Source organism: Rhizopus delemar, genomic scaffold (genome assembly GCF_000149305.1).
Source record: "Rhizopus delemar RA 99-880 supercont3.10 genomic scaffold, whole genome shotgun sequence".
Classification (NCBI taxonomy): domain Eukaryota; kingdom Fungi; phylum Mucoromycota; class Mucoromycetes; order Mucorales; family Rhizopodaceae; genus Rhizopus; species Rhizopus delemar.
This window is the reverse complement of record NW_027137836.1, coordinates 1,376,370-1,395,383: the sequence shown is the minus strand read 5'-3', so window position 1 is coordinate 1,395,383 and position 19,014 is coordinate 1,376,370. Positions and strand designations below refer to the sequence as shown.

The 19,014-nt window shown below is 33.8% G+C and overlaps 8 protein-coding genes across 8 annotated transcripts; 5 read left to right on the top strand and 3 right to left on the bottom strand.

The window, feature by feature from the left end:
- Window positions 1-31: 31 nt before the first annotated feature.
- On the bottom strand, window positions 32-1,344 carry RO3G_12492 (uncharacterized protein; the record flags this gene model as incomplete). The annotated part of the gene is made up of 7 exons (XM_067667076.1): window positions 32-36; window positions 106-325; window positions 390-593; window positions 650-756; window positions 805-940; window positions 1,022-1,224; window positions 1,272-1,344. 7 exons carry the CDS (start codon window positions 1,342-1,344, stop codon window positions 32-34), a joined length of 948 nt encoding a protein of 315 aa, XP_067523177.1.
- Window positions 1,345-2,071: 727 nt separating this feature from the next.
- Window positions 2,072-3,169, bottom strand: RO3G_12491 (uncharacterized protein; the record flags this gene model as incomplete). The annotated part of the gene is made up of 1 exon (XM_067667075.1): window positions 2,072-3,169. The coding sequence occupies one exon, from the start codon at window positions 3,167-3,169 to the stop codon at window positions 2,072-2,074; it is 1,098 nt and encodes a 365-aa protein (XP_067523176.1).
- Window positions 3,170-4,937: 1,768 nt separating this feature from the next.
- On the top strand, window positions 4,938-5,852 carry RO3G_12490 (uncharacterized protein; the record flags this gene model as incomplete). The annotated part of the gene is made up of 3 exons (XM_067667074.1): window positions 4,938-5,019; window positions 5,117-5,474; window positions 5,531-5,852. 3 exons carry the CDS (start codon window positions 4,938-4,940, stop codon window positions 5,850-5,852), a joined length of 762 nt encoding a protein of 253 aa, XP_067523175.1.
- A 2,291-nt stretch (window positions 5,853-8,143) lies between these two features.
- Window positions 8,144-8,670, top strand: RO3G_12489 (uncharacterized protein; the record flags this gene model as incomplete). The annotated part of the gene is made up of 2 exons (XM_067667073.1): window positions 8,144-8,217; window positions 8,547-8,670. The coding sequence occupies 2 exons, from the start codon at window positions 8,144-8,146 to the stop codon at window positions 8,668-8,670; spliced, it is 198 nt and encodes a 65-aa protein (XP_067523174.1).
- Window positions 8,671-9,987: 1,317 nt separating this feature from the next.
- RO3G_12488 (uncharacterized protein) lies at window positions 9,988-10,553 on the top strand (the record flags this gene model as incomplete). The annotated part of the gene is made up of 2 exons (XM_067667072.1): window positions 9,988-10,054; window positions 10,108-10,553. 2 exons carry the CDS (start codon window positions 9,988-9,990, stop codon window positions 10,551-10,553), a joined length of 513 nt encoding a protein of 170 aa, XP_067523173.1.
- A 1,600-nt stretch (window positions 10,554-12,153) lies between these two features.
- RO3G_12487 (uncharacterized protein) lies at window positions 12,154-13,217 on the top strand (the record flags this gene model as incomplete). The annotated part of the gene is made up of 2 exons (XM_067667071.1): window positions 12,154-12,350; window positions 12,413-13,217. 2 exons carry the CDS (start codon window positions 12,154-12,156, stop codon window positions 13,215-13,217), a joined length of 1,002 nt encoding a protein of 333 aa, XP_067523172.1.
- Window positions 13,218-13,338: 121 nt separating this feature from the next.
- RO3G_12486 (uncharacterized protein) lies at window positions 13,339-15,809 on the bottom strand (the record flags this gene model as incomplete). The annotated part of the gene is made up of 14 exons (XM_067667070.1): window positions 13,339-13,397; window positions 13,530-13,767; window positions 13,823-13,881; window positions 14,001-14,172; window positions 14,223-14,255; window positions 14,305-14,367; window positions 14,420-14,537; window positions 14,585-14,649; window positions 14,701-14,792; window positions 14,844-14,865; window positions 15,084-15,492; window positions 15,541-15,599; window positions 15,675-15,700; window positions 15,761-15,809. 14 exons carry the CDS (start codon window positions 15,807-15,809, stop codon window positions 13,339-13,341), a joined length of 1,464 nt encoding a protein of 487 aa, XP_067523171.1.
- Window positions 15,810-16,565: 756 nt separating this feature from the next.
- Window positions 16,566-17,455, top strand: RO3G_12485 (uncharacterized protein; the record flags this gene model as incomplete). Its single annotated transcript, XM_067667069.1, has 3 exons — window positions 16,566-16,583; window positions 16,759-17,234; window positions 17,425-17,455. The coding sequence occupies 3 exons, from the start codon at window positions 16,566-16,568 to the stop codon at window positions 17,453-17,455; spliced, it is 525 nt and encodes a 174-aa protein (XP_067523170.1).
- Window positions 17,456-19,014: the final 1,559 nt, after the last annotated feature.

Sequence of the window (19,014 nt, the reverse complement as noted above, 5' to 3'; positions counted from 1 at the left end):
GATGCCCAAAATAAACATAAAAATCATATTTTTAGTCTACAAGATAATGTTATTAACTATAGGGAAAAACATAAAGATCACTTACATCTGTTCCTGTATTAATACTTTTTTCTTGTAATTGTTGTTCTAATAATTTTGATTTCTTGATTTCTTGTTGTAATTCATGCGATAAATTTAATTTCAAATTATTAAGATCTGATACTTGTCTTTCTAAAGAACACAATTCATTTTTAGCTGTTTCTATCGCTTGCTTTTGATATTTCCATCTTTCATCGAACGATTGAATAGTTTTTTCTGCTTCTTTTAACTTGTAATTTAATTCATCCTATATATTTCATCTAGTTTAATTCTTTCTCTCTTTCTCTTCTCCTTTATATATAATAACGCACATGCTTATTATCTTGTTCTACTGATTTATCTAATTCATTCACAGAATCTTTTATGTTATTTAGTTCTTCTTGAACTCGTTTTGATTTAACAAGCTCAGTTTGTAATTGCATTAAAATAGTTTCTAAAATGTCATTTGGTTTGCATGTTTGTATTTGATCCATAAAATCATTGGATAAGGTATCCACTGATGAATGACGAGACAACTAATATACTTTTTAGTTTATAACATAAAAGCTTTAACTATTTTTTTTTTTTTTACTTGTGTTGGTGGAAATAATTGATTTGCTTCTTTAATCATACTATCATCCACCTGGGATAATGGTATTGGATATATATACACTAAGCAAGATACCTTATGGTACATTACTATCATATGTTAGTTTATGATTATGTATTATTTTCAGGCCTACATACCTGATCCATTATCATTAATAATATCAATACCAAATTCTATTTTATCACTTGATTTAATCTCACAAGGCATACTTTCTTCTCCTTCATTAGACAATCTATTGCCATTCACAAATGTACCATTACTTGACTTGACATCCTTTATATAAACCTTTTTTGTGTATGTGCGAGATCAGCATAAATAAAAGCATGTAACCCTTTTTTTTTTTTCCCTCTTTACTCTATGTTTATCGTAAAATATCTCAGCATGCTGTCTTGAAAGCACTTTGGAATCAAAATAACCATTTAAAGCTGTAGGTGCTGTTTTATTAGAAGTTTGCCTTCCAATCTTGATGCGTGATTTATCTTTTAATTCCAAAGTTCTTGTTTGAAAATTGGAATTATGTGGTTTTAATATCACTGTAACCACTGCAGATCCTTTTTCTGTTGTTTATGAATAAAAGGAATGTTTAAAGTTGAAGTGTAATTACCTTTCTGCTTGGTTAATTTTACTGTACTTGTGCTGTCTTCATGAATTGGTGCAACTGTTAAAGCTTCAGTCATGTATATAAAAAGAATGTAATTGAATATTAAAAAAAAAAAAGGCAAAAAAAGGCAAAAAAGGCAACATAGAAAATAACTGCCTTCTCCTTGCATGAAGCCCCGATAAATTCAGCAGAGTCACGCTTGTTTCTCTTATGTAAACCATCACGTTCACTTTCTTTCTTTTTAATAGAATCCTACGTAAGCATAAACCCTTCCAGCTTCTTTTCTCTATGCTTACCTTTGTATATTTTGATATACAACCAACAATGATGAAGCTATCTTATGCACTCACATTAATCTATTTTTTTTTATTGCTCTCCTTCTTTCACAGCAAAACCCTATTCCTTTTTTGGGATCAGTCTACATTAGCACCTTATACACATCTTTTCTAGCTTTAAGGCCATGATCGTGCTGAAACTTTGATAGGATAGTCTTAGTTTTATTATTATTTTCAAATTTTACAATCACCAAAAACTATCCTTTCCAAGGTCTTATTCCTATGCATACACAACTGACGTATATGGTCTTTTGCATCTACATACTTTAATGATGAGTGACAGAATCTCATCATTTATTTAATAGTTTAACGAAATGGCATTGAAAGCCTTTTTTTTTTTTTAATGCTTCATAACGTATTTTGATTATCTACTTATGCACTTTGCAAAGAGAGAAACATATGCAACAAGAAATGAATGGTATAAGAGGAAAGTTTATTAATAAAAACAAGGATATTAAAAAAGCATCCTTAAGCTGTAGCTTTTTCTTTATAAAAAGGGTAATCAATGTAGCCAACAGCCTCACCTGTATAAAAGGTATTCCTGTCGTATCTATTAAGTTCAACCTCCTTTTTGATTCTTTCAGGAAGATCAGGGTTGGCAATGAAGCTTCTTCCGAACGCAATCAAATTACCAGTTTTTTCAGCTACGTCCACAGCATGCTTGATGGCCGTTGAGAAACCACCGGCGGTAATGAAGGGGCCCTTCCAGAGCTTACGGAAAGGATCAAGACTGTCAGCAGTATTAACATCATCATTTAAAAAACTAGAACGAGGTTCAATAAAGTGAACATAAGCCAATTGACTGTGCTTTTCTTGAAGAGAGGATGTCAAATAGCTCCATGTCTTGACTGGGTCCTCATCTGACACACCTTGATATGAACCACCAGGAGAAAATCGGATAGCAGTACGCTCAGGGCCAATAGCATCCACAACAGCATCTACAACTTCCAGAGAGAAACGCGCTCTGTTTTCAACTGATCCACCATATTCATCTGTACGTTGATTGGAGCCAGAGTTAACAAATTGATCCAAGAGATAACCGTTGGCATTATGAAGCTCCACACCATCAAAGCCAGCTTCAATTGCATTGAGAGCAGCCTGCTTAAACTCTTGAACAAGCTGCTTGATTTCATCTACCTCTAATGCTCGAGGTAGCTCATGCTCATCTCCATGTTTATTCTTTCCTGGAATTCTAATAGCAGAGGCTGAAATGACAGGCCTGTGATGAGGGTCTACCTTTGAAATCTGAACTCGGCCAAGATGAAACAGTTGTAAGAAGGCAATGCCTCCCTTTTGATGGATGGCGTCAGCGATCTTTTTCCATCCTGCAATCTGCTCTTTGGTATGGATACGAGGAGAACGACCATAATGTCCCGAGAGATGACTGACATGGGCAGCTTCAGTAATCAACAACCCGCCACTTGTTGACCTTTGTTTGTAATATTCGACCATGAGTTCAGTGGGTACGCCTTCCGTAGTGGCTCTGTATCGAGTTAAGGGAGCGTGCACTACGCGATGTTTGAGTTCATATTTACCGATCTTGATAGGTTCAAATAACTTGGTCATGGCTTCTATTTTTCTCTCTATGTATTTGTATTTTTTTATAACTGAGGAAATAACTCTTTGACCTTTATATAGTCTGCATCAATTAATAATCAAAAGTATATTTCTTTGTATTTATAATCAAAAGCACGTCATTTTGTAACATGAACACAATGTTAAGAATGAGTTATTTGCTTAACAAAAAAAAGGTTCATTGAAGTAAAGGATGGCTCCTTACAGCTTTTATGCAGTTTATTATACCCATTATGGTTGGCTATCTCCAATGCCATGCTACTAACTTTCTGATATTCGAGATATCTTAGCTTTTCAAGCCTGGTTTTTTATTTAATTACAAGATGATAGTCTAGGCTATGGCTGCGATACTGTTTAGAAAATGTTTACTATATATACAAGCCTCATTTTTAGCCTTTACATCTCAAAAAAAAAAAAAAAAAAAAAAGTTCCCAAAGACCATTTCTTTAAACTATCAAATACAAGATAGGTGAAGGGAGATGGGATGATGATTTGGTGCAATAGATAAATATGTTCAGTGAGTCTAGCTAATGATTGTTGTGGATATATAGCCTCAAGCCTTCCAAATGTCTTTGTTTCGAGCTGCACACATTCTGATGACTTAAACCAATAGCCAGTCACCATCCTATGCTTAGCATTGGCCTTTTGGCTTCGTACAACTTCTTTACTAAAAAAATAGAATCAACTAAATCATGTTTTTCATTGGTTCATTATCAGATGCAAAAATTCTCATATAAAGAAGTTTCCCTTGACTATCTTTTAATTTACTTTACGCTTCATTTGCTAGGCATGATTTTCCTGCCATGTGATCGAATTCTTCATTTTCAAAATCAAGTGAAAATCATCCAGTCAACTATAGTTTTGACTCTTTCATTGCTAATGTTGAATAATTTTCTAAATGCTGAGCCAAAGCACATACAAACAATTGCTTTCTAGTTATTTATTAGCATTTCGTAGATCGAGCATAGTTTCATTTGAGTTTATTACAAACATGTTTACTCGTACACATTTTGCGAATTTCGATGGATCGATATACCTTTTTGCTAATCTGATCATTTTGATGTATGCAAAGAATACTAATACGCTGCACCCAAGTCCAAATCAAAACTGTCAAAGAAAAAACTAATATGAAAAAGAATCTTTTAATGTTACTTGTACTTTTCTTTTTCTGCTTTTCTCAAATTAAAAAAAAACTTATTTGAATTAAAGTAGAAGCTTAACTTGGTGTTCAATCTATTTTTCTTATTGATCCGGATGCGATACTTTTCTCTTTATTATTCAAAAAAGGTAAGAAGTCAAAATCATGAAGATTTTTGAGTGTTCGGAATAACGGAACTATACTTATCCAGTGTCCTGGTTACATCTGATTCCCCCTTTTTCTTTACTGTTATTAAACCTGCTAAAGGGGTCAGGTTGATGCAGTTGTCCGTGGATCAATCTTCCTAATAGGAGTTACGCAAAACAAAATACAAAAATAGCAAAATACAGCCAGCTGTCTCAATCTCCGGTTGCTCACCCATTTTCTTGAACAAAAATGTCTCTTTTTTTATATCTATATTTCCTAGCTAAGCAAATCATACAGCTCAATGTGTTACAGAATCAAAACAGCCAAGAAAAAGGGGTGGAGAAAAAGAAAGGACTTCATATGCCGCGGTGACTTTCTATACATAGAATGCCCGGGGTTTCTTTTTGCCATTTTTGATCTAGTTTAAGAACTATAAAATTGGACCGACCCCTTGGTCATTTTTCCACCTTATTCATGAGCAAAAGCTTTCTTTCCAAGATGATCAAGCCTCATCCTACTGCATTAAATGGATTCCAAAATCAAGCATCCGCCTATGGTAAGCAGTTTCAAACCAAAGAAAACTAGGACCAAGCTAACTTTTTATAAAGTCAAAGCAAGGCCGACCTATCCAAAGGAATCACTTGATTTTATAGCCAATCTATTACCACCTTCTTCTACAAAGATACTAGATTTAGGGGCCGGTACAGGCATCATGACGGACTTATTGTTCAAGAAAGGGTTTCAAGTGACTGCGGTTGAGCCAGTTCAGGGAATGCTCGACAAGCTGCAGGAAGCTCTACCTCAAGTGACTGCGCTAAAGGGCAACTCGTGGTCTATCCCTGTTGAATCCAATTCTCAAGATGCTGTGGTCCTCGCTCAATGCTTTCACTGGTTTTCTGATGTCAAGAGTTTACAAGAATTGCAGCGTGTGTTGAAACCTGGAGGATACTTGTTTCTTATCTGGAATATGGAAAGCAGGGATCGATCTGAATGGATAGGCAAAATTAGAGAGTAAGAAAGCCTATATGTTCATTCATACCTTTCATCTATAACTCATTTTTGTATAGCTTGTACGAGCAGCATGAGCTCTCTGCACCTCAATACCGTCACGGTAAATGGAAGGAGGTGTTCAATACAGAAGAGGCCAAATCACTTTATACACTTCCTCTGCAACACCAGCGATTTAATAATGATATTCCTACTGTTCGATCTCTTGTTTGGACAAGAATCTTGAGTAAGAGCTATGTGGCTATCCTGAATGAAGAAGAACAAGAAAAATTACGCCAGAAAGTTGAAAAAGTCATGGATGATTATCAGTTTCCTGCTGATGATAACGAGACCTTTATCTATCGTCATGACACTGACTTATTTTGGTGCCAAAAGAAATAAAACAGTTTTTTTTTTCACATACGAGACAGTAAAGATCATTGACTATATCTTTTGAATGAATTTTGGGTATGTTTATAAAGCATTGACTCTTTGACATTCACAATCAATGATGGCTTGATTTTCGAAAGTGAATAGAAGTGACTACAAAAGAAGTACAACAAAGAGAAATAGATTAGCTTAGAATGTCCTTGTTTGAAAGGAGGTTAATAAAATATTTAGATAATTGATATACTGGTTTATTGAAAAAAAAAAAAAAAAAAAAAAAAAAAAAAAAGCTTATATTCATCTTAATGTGAACAAAAACAATTCTAGACAACGTAAACAAACTACAGTTTGCTTAAGATTACACCACAAATTACATCATTATTCCTAGTGAATGTGTCTTTGGTTTTTCAATAAAAAAAAAGTTAAATGCCTCTGATGTAATTGTTTTTGTTAAAGATCTGACGATATTTCAAGAAAAAGTTCTTGAAACATATTCGAGTTGAGCCACATAAACAATACTTGAAAAGAAAGGAAAAATGAAACAAAGTGGACAGTGAGTGCACGATAAACAAACGATCGTTCTCTTTGAAAGCAAACAAAAAATTTCTGTAACACTTGAGGAATTAGAAAAAGCATAAAAATCAAGATACGGATCAAATACAACGTCCTCTTGCATAACAAAGCAATATAATTGTGTTTTATAAACCAGACTTGATATTTAAACCATACAGAGGAAAAAAAAAGAGAGAGAGATTTCACTCTAGTCTTTTTAGGGTGCTTTACATTGACCAACTCTCCTATCTTTGATCAAGCTCAGCTCTTCATCATACGCTCATTGAGACCAGGTGCATCAACAAGGACGCAGGTCTTTATAAAATCAACACCTGTCTCTTTCCGCTTGTTGACAATCTCACAACAAAATCAGATTGTTCTTTCAGCATCTCTGTTTAAATTGTACCAGATAAATCAGTACCACCACTAAGATTGAACTCAATGAATAGTTCATTTGCAGTACTCTGAGGGTACATACATATCTCAGCTGTTTAATCCACCGGATATTCTTACTACATTATTTTGATAAAGTGGTGGGATTGATCAAATCCACATTTTTTTTTACCGTCTGCGTTGAGAGAATTCTTAAATGTTTTGTGTATTATAACCTTATTTCGTTTCTTAAAGCTTAAAAACAATAAGATCTGATGAAATTGACATAAAAATGATTCATACTTTTTATTGAAGGATGCTGTTACTAAAAAAAGGTATACACTATAAAAGAGAGCACAAAGGCATAAAATACAAGGTACAAAAGGTGCATATAAGCATAAAACGAAGAAAGATATAAAAGAAGGCAATTTACTAATCTGTTCCTTTACCTTTCTCGCCGTCTTCTTGTTCTTTTTCATCAAGGAGCAAACTATCCGTGTTCTTTTACCGAAATATAGCTATTATCTTATTTGTATGTAAAGAGGATATAAAAAATGCAAATAGCTTATTAATGCAAGTTGATTCCTGATGTACTGAAGAGTTCTCAAGTACATATGTGACCAAAATTTAATTTAGAACTCTCTTTAGGGTAGAGACTGGTATTAGTTGAATTAAGATGACATGTCTTGTTGACATGCATGTCAAGGCCATGTATAACAAACATGTAAGACAGAAGCATACAAATTAGAAAATATTCGCATAAACATTCCAACCACTTGATGAGCTCACTGTCTCTTACTACTTTGGCCCATTGGCGAATTTCAAATAACCTTACCTTAAGGCAGCCACAGTAGGTTAAAAAGCACTTTAGTGCTCTTCCTAAATATGAATTTTCTACCATTATTATTGATATACTTTATAAAGTACTATAATTTATGCACCATATTCAAGCTCCAGTACTTGCAAAAAAAAAAAGTGTTATTTTTCCAGTATTTGCTCACTAAAGTATATTAAATGAATATAGATAGTGCAGCAAGACGGGTTTTTAACTCTCATAAAACAACTTTTGATGAAAACCATGCAGTTCTCAATTTTGATGCGTGTAATACATTGAAGTTAGGATAATAAGGATTTGTATCTATCAAAAGCCAGTATAGAACATGCCATTGCATAAAAAAAGCACAGCCAAATCCACTCATTACTTTAGACCTGGAGATGTTTGATTATAAGACGATCTGTAGAAGGTTGACTTGAAGCACTATGTAATGTCCAGGGTGCAAATCCCAACCAAAAAGAAAGTTCAGCAAAACAAAGAAAAGTAGGGTTGAATTAGTCTTTTGGATGACTAGAGAAAGGTTGTGATTTTGGATAGGCTGAAATCAATGTTTGAGGCACTGATCATGTCGAATTCACTGGAATCTGTTTGGGAGCGCATCATAGGCTTGTGTAACCAGATGTAAGCTATAAAAATAAAAGTGTTATGGTATGCGCTGGTATGAATTTTCATGGATTTCGGTATGCCTGTGAGAGATAGGATAGTACACTGACTGTGCCGAATTACATTCATCTGCTAAAAACTGAACTTGATAGTATCATTAATTGTGAACAACTAAAGGATGATTTCATTTTTCAGCACGATATTGACTACAAGCACACTGCCAAAGTAACAACAATTTATCACAAAACAAAGCGCTCAATGCTTACTTGGCCCTGTCAATCGCTCGATCAGGACCCAACAGGATACATGCAAAGACGATTCAACTTGAAATGATTCTATGAACCAAGGGCAAGAGACATCCATGAACTACTGGAAAGAGCCAAAGTTGAATTGAAAGTGTTTGATAAGAAACTTTGTTGTCAATGTATAAAAGCTAAGAATGAAAATAGGATGGACAATTTTAATTATTAAAAAAAAATCCTGTTTTAGTCATTCTCTTTTTTTTTAAATCACGATGAGATGTAGTTCACTGAAAGAAATGAGATTTATCATTCTTTTACTGTAAAAAAAAAATTAAAGAAGAAAAGGTGTACTCTAAATGATAGACAATTGCCTGGACTTATTGCACATACTATTTTTAGTGTCTATAGCTTTTTTCTTGTCTTGTCTCATTCGGGTGTTTAAAAGTGTCCAAAATATAGAATCTTTTGTCTTTTTATCTTTCCACTAAAATCACTACATGACCAGTGAATTATTCTGGATTTTTGAGTACTATTTGCTGAATTAGAGTGTGTACAACTTGGGAAGATGTTGAAACTATTCCTTATCCATCGCTTTTAGCTGGCTTTGATAAACTTTTACGGGAAAGAATGCAGATGGAGTATCCATCAAGCTTCTTTTGTTATAAATATTTGTAAACACTTTCAACTTTTTGGATGATTTACTGCTTACAATAGAAAGAACATGTAACAATCAAGAGCTTTTGATTTAGTGATGAACTCTATATTTAGTTGCTGACTGTTTACTGATAGGACAAGTTTTTATTATAAACGACAGACAAAAGTAGACGAAACAGAACATGAAACGAACCGAGTGACACGAAAGAACGATCAACTCATTTCTAAAATACCATCAACAAAGGATAACATAGCCTGTCTTTTATCAAGCATCGTATTTTGAGATTCTTCTTTTAGGTGTCTCTGTCATTTATTTTCAATTTTCCCAAATTAAATCAAGTCAAACGCTCATTCCTTACTTCAATTGCTTGGTTGGACCCATATGGCTCTTTATTGTTCGTAAATTATGCAGAATTTAAAAAATTAAAATGTAAAAGGATTGAGTTTAACAATTTTAGGTTAAACATCATTGGTAACTTGACTTTGTTTGCAAGAATAAGGATAGGACTTGTTTAAAAAGATAAAAGAGTATTCTTCTTGTATCACTTGATCCCCACTTATTTGTTTGTTAAATGTTCATGATGAGTTGAAAGTAGTGATACTTTATTGATTTTAAAATAAAATAGGCATTCTAATTTATTGTTATTCAATAATAAGGAGAGTACAAATGATCTTCAATCTGTAATTGAAAATAAAAAAGAAAAAAAAAAGTTACCGAATGCGTTTCATCATTTTATTTCAACAAATGACAAAAACAAAGAATCGATCTACATGTAAACAAATAAAGGAGAGGGCGCATAAATACAAGAAACTTGTAGGATCGGCATTTTCTTTTTAAATATAAAATACAGACTTTTTCTTTCTTTCTTTCTTCTTTACTCTTTTATTAACAATGGAAAACAAAGTAACCCTTCCACCTTTAAGATATGTTGTTCAAAACTTATTTCAAAATGAAAATGGTAAATTCTTCCTTTCACACAATCTCTATTTTAACTCATCTTTTTTCTTTTAGTGCCCAAATATTCATCACCTTTTCCTACGCATACATTTTCTCCTCCTGCTCCTCCTCCTCCTTCTTCTTCAGATGCAATATTCATGCAACCAAGTGCAATGATTGATACCACCTGCTGTTATTGTTGTTGTTATCCTGTCAATCAACAAAAACAGCATCGTCGATCTAATTCTGCAGAGTTCCCTATCATTCCACCACAAACATTTCGTAGAGCTCGGGCTCACACGACTTCTGGATACCCCACCAAAGAAGAACCTCGAAGACGTTATCACTGTCATCTCTGCAGAAAATCATTTCTTAGACCTTCCTCACTCAAAACACACAATTATTCACACACAGGAGAAAAACCGTTTAGATGTCCCTATGTGGGTTGTGATCGTAGTTTTAGTGTACACAGCAATATGCGTAGACACTTGCGCACGCATGATGAATCGTGTCAGCAATAAAAAAAAAAAAAAGAAATCATTTGTAACATATGTACATAGTACGAAACACTTTAAAAAAAAAATAAAAAAAAAAAAGGTTTTATTTTCGTGTAAACATGTCTGTGCAGTGATGAAACAATATATAAATTTGGTTATTGACAAAATAAATATTTGTTGTAGGACAAGTCTCACTGTCCTTTTAAACAAGTCTCACTCTTGTTTGGTATCATTCGAGTTTTTTTTAGAAAAGATAAACAAAAAAATAGAAAAATCAAGACGAACAAACAGAAAAAGAAATAAACCTGTTCTCTTTTATACTTAAGCCATATTGCATTCTTGTTTATAGATTTTCTTCATTTCACCCCCTGATGACATACCTTGGGCGTCTAAAGATGAAACAGAATCGTTAACACAAATGATGAAATTCATAATAAAACAAAAAAAAACGTAAAGCTCAATTCTTTTTTTTTTGTTTTCTTTAGAAACACTTGTCATGTGTCATCCAATGTGTTTTTTTTTAAAAAAAAAAAAAAGACAAAAACAATTACTATTTTACTCTGTTTATTAGAAAAAAAAAAGGGGGGGGGGAGAGGAAACGTTTTTTGTTGTTACCTTGACAACCTTAATACCAAATAAAGTTGATTTATTGCCACTCCTTTTCTTATTTTTAAATTAGTTGTCAAGTTCATGAAAATCATTCGGATACAACACCGGAGGAGTGATCAAAAGGAGGTAACGAGGCTCAAGAGATAGTCAATTTTTCTTGTAAACAAATCTCATGAAATTCCTTTGGGTCCCCAACAAATCTAATTTTAATTCGTTTCAAAACATGAATCAGGTCTTATCGGTTGAATAGAAAGTTTAAATAGGACACAGAGACATTGTTATGATTGACACTGAGCCATCTTAAAGAAGAAGCACTTTATGCAGCATCACATTGATTGTCTCTGTGAATTCAGGTACACATGTAGCCTTACATAATGTATCGGCCATTCAAGTTGAGTAACCAATCAACACAAGATACTAAAGAGAGAGAGAGAATAAAGGATGTAGTCAACTTATCCAGCATGAACATATGCAAGCTAATTGAAACCTTTTCTTTCTTTCTTCTTCTATGGTCATTTTATAAGCCCCCGGTTCCCTTTTGTTTGTTGATCTTTTACAGATGAAGATAAACCTACAGCTACTTTCACTTGTTTTAGCTAAAGCCCTTTTGCATTATCATTTGCATATTTTCTAATTCGAAGTTCTTGGATTTGTTGATAAACAATTGACGTTGCTTTTACTTGGCATAAAGTCAACTCGAGAGAAAAGAATATCATGTTTAAATCAAAACAGTCTTTTATTTTAACGCACTGTTTATAAAGATAATCATCATTCCTTTTGTAAAGTTGGACCTGATAGCAGCCATGCTCAAACGTATAAACAAAACAATGATCCATGATTCTTTATTTATCAAAAAAAAAAAACCACATTACTGTACATGTACACACCTACATTCAAGCTGAGATCATTATGCAAAGAAAAATATTTACCGGATAAACTATCATTTTACAATGAGAAGAAAAAAAAAAAAAAAAAAAAAAGAAAAAATTCATCTTTTCTGTTCATGGTCCGAGTGATGTTAAGAGCAACTACCAAAGATATAAAAGCAAGACTATTGTCAACTGCGAGTAGAGTACCTGATTTAGAGGTAGATAATATTGTTATTGGAGCTGGGGTAGTTGGATTAGCCATTGGTGAAAAGTTAACAAGAGCAAGACCCACTGAATCTACTTTTGTTGTAGAAAAAAATAAACTTGTTGGACAAGAAACAAGGTATTTTCTTTTTGCAGAGAGAGAGAGAGCAGGAACCAGTCGACTAAAACGAGATAAAAAAGTTCGAGAAATAGTGAAGTGATTCATGCTGGTCTGTATTATCCAGAAGAGAGTTTGAAGACTCAACTTTGTATCAAAGGCAATCAGCAACTCTATCAGCTTTGCAACGAAAAGCAAATACCCCATCAAAGAGTGGGTAAATGGATCGTCGCACAGGATGCATCACAAGAAGACTATCTTCAGCAGCTTCATCAGAAAGCCAATCGATTGAACGTACCCACGTATTTTCTTGATCAAGAGCAGGCCAGACGTCAGGAACCCAGCATACGTGCTCGCTCTGTTCTCGTCTCACCCTCCACAGGCATCTTGAGCTCCCATGCCCTGATGGACTATCTTTCGAGTCATGTCCAAGAGGTGGCCTTGGGGACCGAGGTATGCGCCATTCGTCCTCGTCCCGATGGCTATCTGGTCCAGTGCGTCACAAACCACGAGTCCTCTTGGGTGCTCGCGAGACGTGTCTTTAACGCCGCCGGTCTTCACTCACACAAGGTCGGTCAGATGCTTCAGTTGCCTTATCACCTTCATTTTGCTCGAGGTCATTATTATCGCCTGTCAAGTAAACTCAACATCCGTCGCTTGATCTATCCTTGTCCGGAAAAGAATCTCGCTGGTCTCGGTACACATCTGACCCTGGATCTTGCTGGTCAGATCAAGTTTGGTCCAGATGTGGAGTATATCGATGATCCTTATGACTATAGAATGCCAGAGGATGAGGACAAGAAGAAGGCCTTTGTCAAGGCCATTCAAACCTATTTACCCTCTCTAGACCCTGAAAAATTACATAGTGATTATTCTGGTATAAGGTAAGGAATACACACGTCATTTGTCAACAAAAAAAGATTCGTTTAATGTCTATTCCTAGACCTAAACTTGCTGGACCAGGTGAGCCATTTAAGGATTTCATTATTAAAGAAGAAGATCAGTTGGGTTACGATAATTTTTTCACACTCATTGGCATCGAAAGTCCTGGTTTGACATCATCACTTGCTATAGCGGATCATGTTTATCAATTAATAAGAAAATAATCATCTTTAATTCAATATCGTTATATATGCTTAAATATATATGCTTTTGTGGGTGTGTATCTTGTTTGTTATTTTGTATTGATGTGACCATTACTGTTGTTATCCATGGATAATTGCTCCTTTTTCCGTAGTTCATCAAAATAAGGATCTATGATAAATGTGAGCATAAAGTATCGGTTGGTAGTTGGATATTTACGTTGTAGCGCATCACTTGCTGTAATACGTTTTTCAGGAGGATATTCTAAAAGCCTCTTTAACAAATCAATACCAAGTTCATCTAATTTAGGTAGTATTGTTTTCAATGATATCTTTGGGAATATTTCAAAGTCGCGCTATAGCATAAAGATATGAGTAAAAAGAATGGATGGATGGGGTGCTTTAGGTTACTTTGTATTCTGGTAATTGAGATACTTTTGGCCATGATTCCTCAGTAGGTGTACCCAATACTTTAAATATCCTTTGTAGTTGATCTGAGATTGAGTTTCCTGGGAAAAGGGGTCTTCCAGATGCCATTTCTATTACTTTTTAATACTTGATTTTTCAATGCAGTCGTCCGGGTATTTACCTGCGAAAATACAACCAGCGGACCATAAATCGATTGAAGTTGAATATTGACGTGACCCCATCAAGACATCAGGTGCTCGATACCATAAAGTAACCACTTCATGCGAATAACTTCTTACCGGAATACCATAGGCTCTGGCCAAGCCGAAATCACCCAACTTCAATTCACCTTTCTATCATAACAGTCAATCTTTCTGTCCAAATTTGCCTCTTTTTGTCTTACTTTATTAATCAACAAATTTTGAGGTTTCAAATCCTATTATCTCAACATCAGTTACATTTCCTCTTTATTTCTTCTTTCTTACTCTATGTAATACTCTGTGAGCATGACAAAAGGCGATACCTTTAAGTAGTTGATACATTAATTGCTATTTATTTATTTGTTAACAAAATACAAATAATAATAAATAGTGTAATTACCTTGATAGTGATCGTGTCAATATCACCACCCAATGAATCCAAAAACTTTTTTAAATCAGAATCCAAATATTCAAATATAAGCGTCAACTTTTTTTCTGTGTGTAAAACGTCATAGAGTCTACAAGGTATAAGTAAAGATAACAGACGATGATATGAATTAATAACCTAAGGATATTTGGGTGTTTTAATTCTTTTAATAACGATATTTCTCGAATGGCTGTACAAGGCACCTATTCATAAAATTACTCTTTTTGTTTTTTATTCGTCATCAATTTGCTTACACCTTCTTCTTCATTATCAAGTCGAATACGTTTTAAGGCAACAACTTCATTTGTCTCTCGATTCTGTGCTTTATAAACAATACCATATGTACCTTATATTCAGATTAGTTTCTATTCATTCTGTTGTTAATCTTTTGTTTTACCTTCACCAAGTTTTTCTATTTTCTATCATAACAGCAATAGAAAGAGACGATTCAATAAAAAGCATAAAACGCATCCCTCCACTTTCTCTCTATACCTGATATTTATCCATAATTTAAAATGAAAAGAAAGAAAAAAAAAAAAGTGCAGGCAATTTTTTAAGTCATTTTATTTTTTATATTCGTGAAACGTGACTTTTATTGTACGCTTTTTCTCATTTCCTCCAGCAACATTTTCGTCACCATTTCTTTCAATTCCTCTTCATCTTCCACACCACCTTGTTCTTCAATTTTATTTATAATCTCTTGCATCTTGATTGCTAAATCTCCACTCACTTCATCATCATCATATTGTACATGGGCCAGTGAGATATCTTGCTCTTCTTTTGGCACCAAGACTTCCTTGGTAATGCTTGCCAAATGTTCCGCAACCTCTGTCCATCCTTCTTGAAGTGCAGTAGCTGCTGGTGTAAAGCCTTCTTCATTGACTCTTTTAGGATCAGCACCTCGATCAAGCAAGATCTGTGCCATCTCGACTGTTTCTGCCACAAATAAAGGTGTATCCTTTTCAAAATCTTCTACGTTGACATCAGCTCCTTTTTCTATCAAGTATTTTACAATATCAGGTTGATTGTATGAAACAGCTGCATGCCTAAGAGTAAGGGTTATTATGTTATGGTCAGAGCTCCTTGTAGATTACATTGCAGTATAACCAAATTGATCATGACTATTTACATCCATTCCGCCTTCAATTAATTCCTAAATAAGGTGAGGTTCATACATGCTGCGCGTTGAATAATAATTCTATAAAAAAAAAAAAAAAGGTGTACCTACTTTGACTCGATCTAATTGACCGTCGCCTGGTTGATAATTGTGTTTGTTAGAGTAAAGAATGTAAAAGGTTCTCGCTAGTTATATACCTGCTGCTACCCATAAGTTATCTTGTGATGTAGGTACCTTCATGATCATTTTAATATAAAATAGTAATAAAAAAAAAAAAAAAAAAAAAGAGTGAGAGAAACACAGTCTTTTTTCAGTCTTCTTTTTTTCTTATGCAAGTGGCTTATTCCCATCTCCTCTTTAAATCTTTCAAGGTTATACAAAAGTAAAATACCTCGAATTTCTTTTTTTAATCCAGGGACATCAATGTTGGAATCAGAAAATAGTCAATTTCAGTTATTAGAACAAGTTCAAGACTTGAAATATCAGTTGAAACAAAAGACGAGCGAATATAATGTACTTTTAGATAAACTGAACACAAAGACAAGTTAACTATTCCTAACACGGCCTAATGCACTGTATTAACTTGAAGTCTTAGGTGAACATGAAGAAAAACTAAAAAAGATGAGAGGTAAGTTTGTTATAGCCCTCACCTTTTCTAATAAATCGGTAGAGATATTCGGACAGGCAACGAAAAATATAGATAATTATCGAACAAAGATATCTGCACAGACGAAAGAAATAACTGAATTAAAAGATCAGTTAAAAGAGTATCAAACAAGAGAAGAACAATACAAGATTGATTTAGACGCAAACCAGAGTAAAACCAAAAAAAAATAAAGCTATAGACACAGCCATCTCACACGGATAGTCCAGTCATCATAGAGAAATTGTCGAATGAGAAAGAGTCTGCGGAGAAGACGATGGATGGATTGGTATTGACTTGTACGTGTAAATTTGCTTGTATTCATCCTTTACGGTTAGAAAGAAAAAAATGAAGAGTTGATGAATGAAGTAGGACAAGTAAAAAAAGAGTATGAACAATATAAAAAGAGAGCACATAAGCTATTAGAAAAAACAAAAGGAGAACATCAAGATTCGACAAGAGTAAAAGAGTTGGAGAGCAAAGTACAGGAACTAGAAGAGTAAGGAAGATGATGGTTCAAGATAGAAAGTGTTAATAAGAAATGATAGAAAGTGTGCGGCAGAGTGTGCCAAGAAATCTGAACATCAGTTCGTATTGGAACGTGATTTAAGAAAGGCGATTGATCATATTAATGAATTAGAGGCAAATCAGGCATCACTCATAAAAGAAAAGAATACGTCTGAAATCAAGCTAAACAAGTTATATCAAGCCTCTTTGCGTGAGAAATCTCGATTGGAATCTCTCGAACGATCTCATCAGCAACAACTGATCAACACAACTAAAGAAAACCAAGCAAATTTGGATAGATTTCAGACAAGAATAAAGCAATTAGAAGATGAAAATCAAATATTACAATCATCTATTCACGATTTAAATCAAAAGATCATCAAGGAATCATCGACATCACCCTCAGAAGAACAAGAAAAGTTGGAAAAGCAAATAGACGAATTGCGTATTTTATTACGCGAGTGTCAAGGTGACAATAAGCTTTTACGTCATCAAGAAAGATTACTTAAGAGTGAACTGAGGTAAGAAAGGAGCTGATGCTGTCTGCTAGGAGACTGATGTGTTTGCAAAGGAAATTGAATGAGGTAGATAAAAAGCAGAATATGAATACAGAGTACTTGAAGAACGTTTTATTGAAATTTTTGATTTCTGAAAATAAACAAGTAAATAAGAATGAAATGATTCAATCCACAAACTCATATTATTTTATAGACAATGGTACCCATCATTTCAAAATTATTAAGTTTGGATGAAGCTGAAACGACCAGTTTAAGAGACAGCTGTAATCTCTAAAAGTCTTGATCACCCCTTTCTGTCTACAGAAAAAATATTTATGAATAAACCCTATTGAATGAAATAGCCCAGATAGAAATGATGAAGTAATAGACCTATTTATAAAGAAAGATTCCAATTTCCACTTTTATCATTTATAGACCTTTGCAGTAACGTTTCACTAAAAAATAAAAGCGATAAGAGAAAGCTCTCCCCCCTTTGTTTTTTTCTCATCTTTTTTTTTCGTACTACACATACATACACACAGATATTGTTACTTGTTAGGCGGTAAGACCATGTATCAAACCAAGGCTCAGACATAATATGAAGATGTGCACTCTTTTTCTAAATGTCATACAAATAAACACCTTTTGTAAGCAAAACGAATGATCAGAGAAGCACACGTGAATCTCTATTGTGCTCATCTCATGAATGTCTGGCTGTTGAATGATAACATGATGTCTTCTTTTGTGCCAATCTGATTACAACTGTCCTTTATTGTCATTTTAAATCTCAGATATACTTTAAAAAAGTATATAAACTCTTTTTATTCAGTTTAACAAAAACATAGTACAAGAATAAAAGAAGGTTAAAATACAGAAATATTCTCATCCGATTGACAAGATTACCTTTAAGAAAAGTTTCTTTTTTTTTGTTTGTTACAAAATACCTTAAAAATGCGTAGAGCACGTTAACCAATCAGAGCAAATAGACAAATAGAATCGAAAAACAATGTTTTATGACCTGTCTGTGTGTTTAACTTAAAAACCCTTTGCACAAAAAGTTTAAATGTTTGGTCAATTGCTCGATAAACAAAAAGGTAAGGCCCTTTCTTTGTGTTCCTTGAGGTTGGTTGATGCGTCATCATGGGTGTAGAGAAATCTATCATCGGATACTTTAATTATAGTAAAACCGTTCAATGAAGATGTTACGCAAAAAAGGGGAAAAAAAAAAGAACATGACGTACAGTCCCCAAAAAACCAAAAAAAAAAAAAAAAAACTAAAAAAAAGGGTGAATTTGCGAGAGATGTTTCTTTTGAAAAAGTAGCAAAATGTCTGTGGGTTATTTGTTTTGGTGACCTTCTTCTTTAAAAGAGCGACGAGTATCACTGATTTTATGCAACTTCTCCATCAGGTCATAGATGAAACTTATTTATTTGTTTATTTTTTCTTTTCGTGTCTATTTTTTCTTTTTTTTTTTTCTCTTTTCTTTTTTTTTTTTCTTGTTTCATAAAAAAATGACTTCAACAGCTGTTAGGTATATTTGGATTTACTTTACTTTTATGATTGTTAAACATGTCAATAGAGTAGCACTACGAGTACGTCCTTTGACACATAAAGAACAACTATCAAATTGTACAGAATGTATATCATTTATACCAAATCAGCCACAAATATTGATCGGAAAAGATCATTCGTTTACATATGATTATGTATTTGATACAAATACCGAGCAACAATCGATTTATAATACAAGTGTCGTGCCTTTAGTAGAAAAATTTGTAGACGGGTAATCAAATTATGAACATT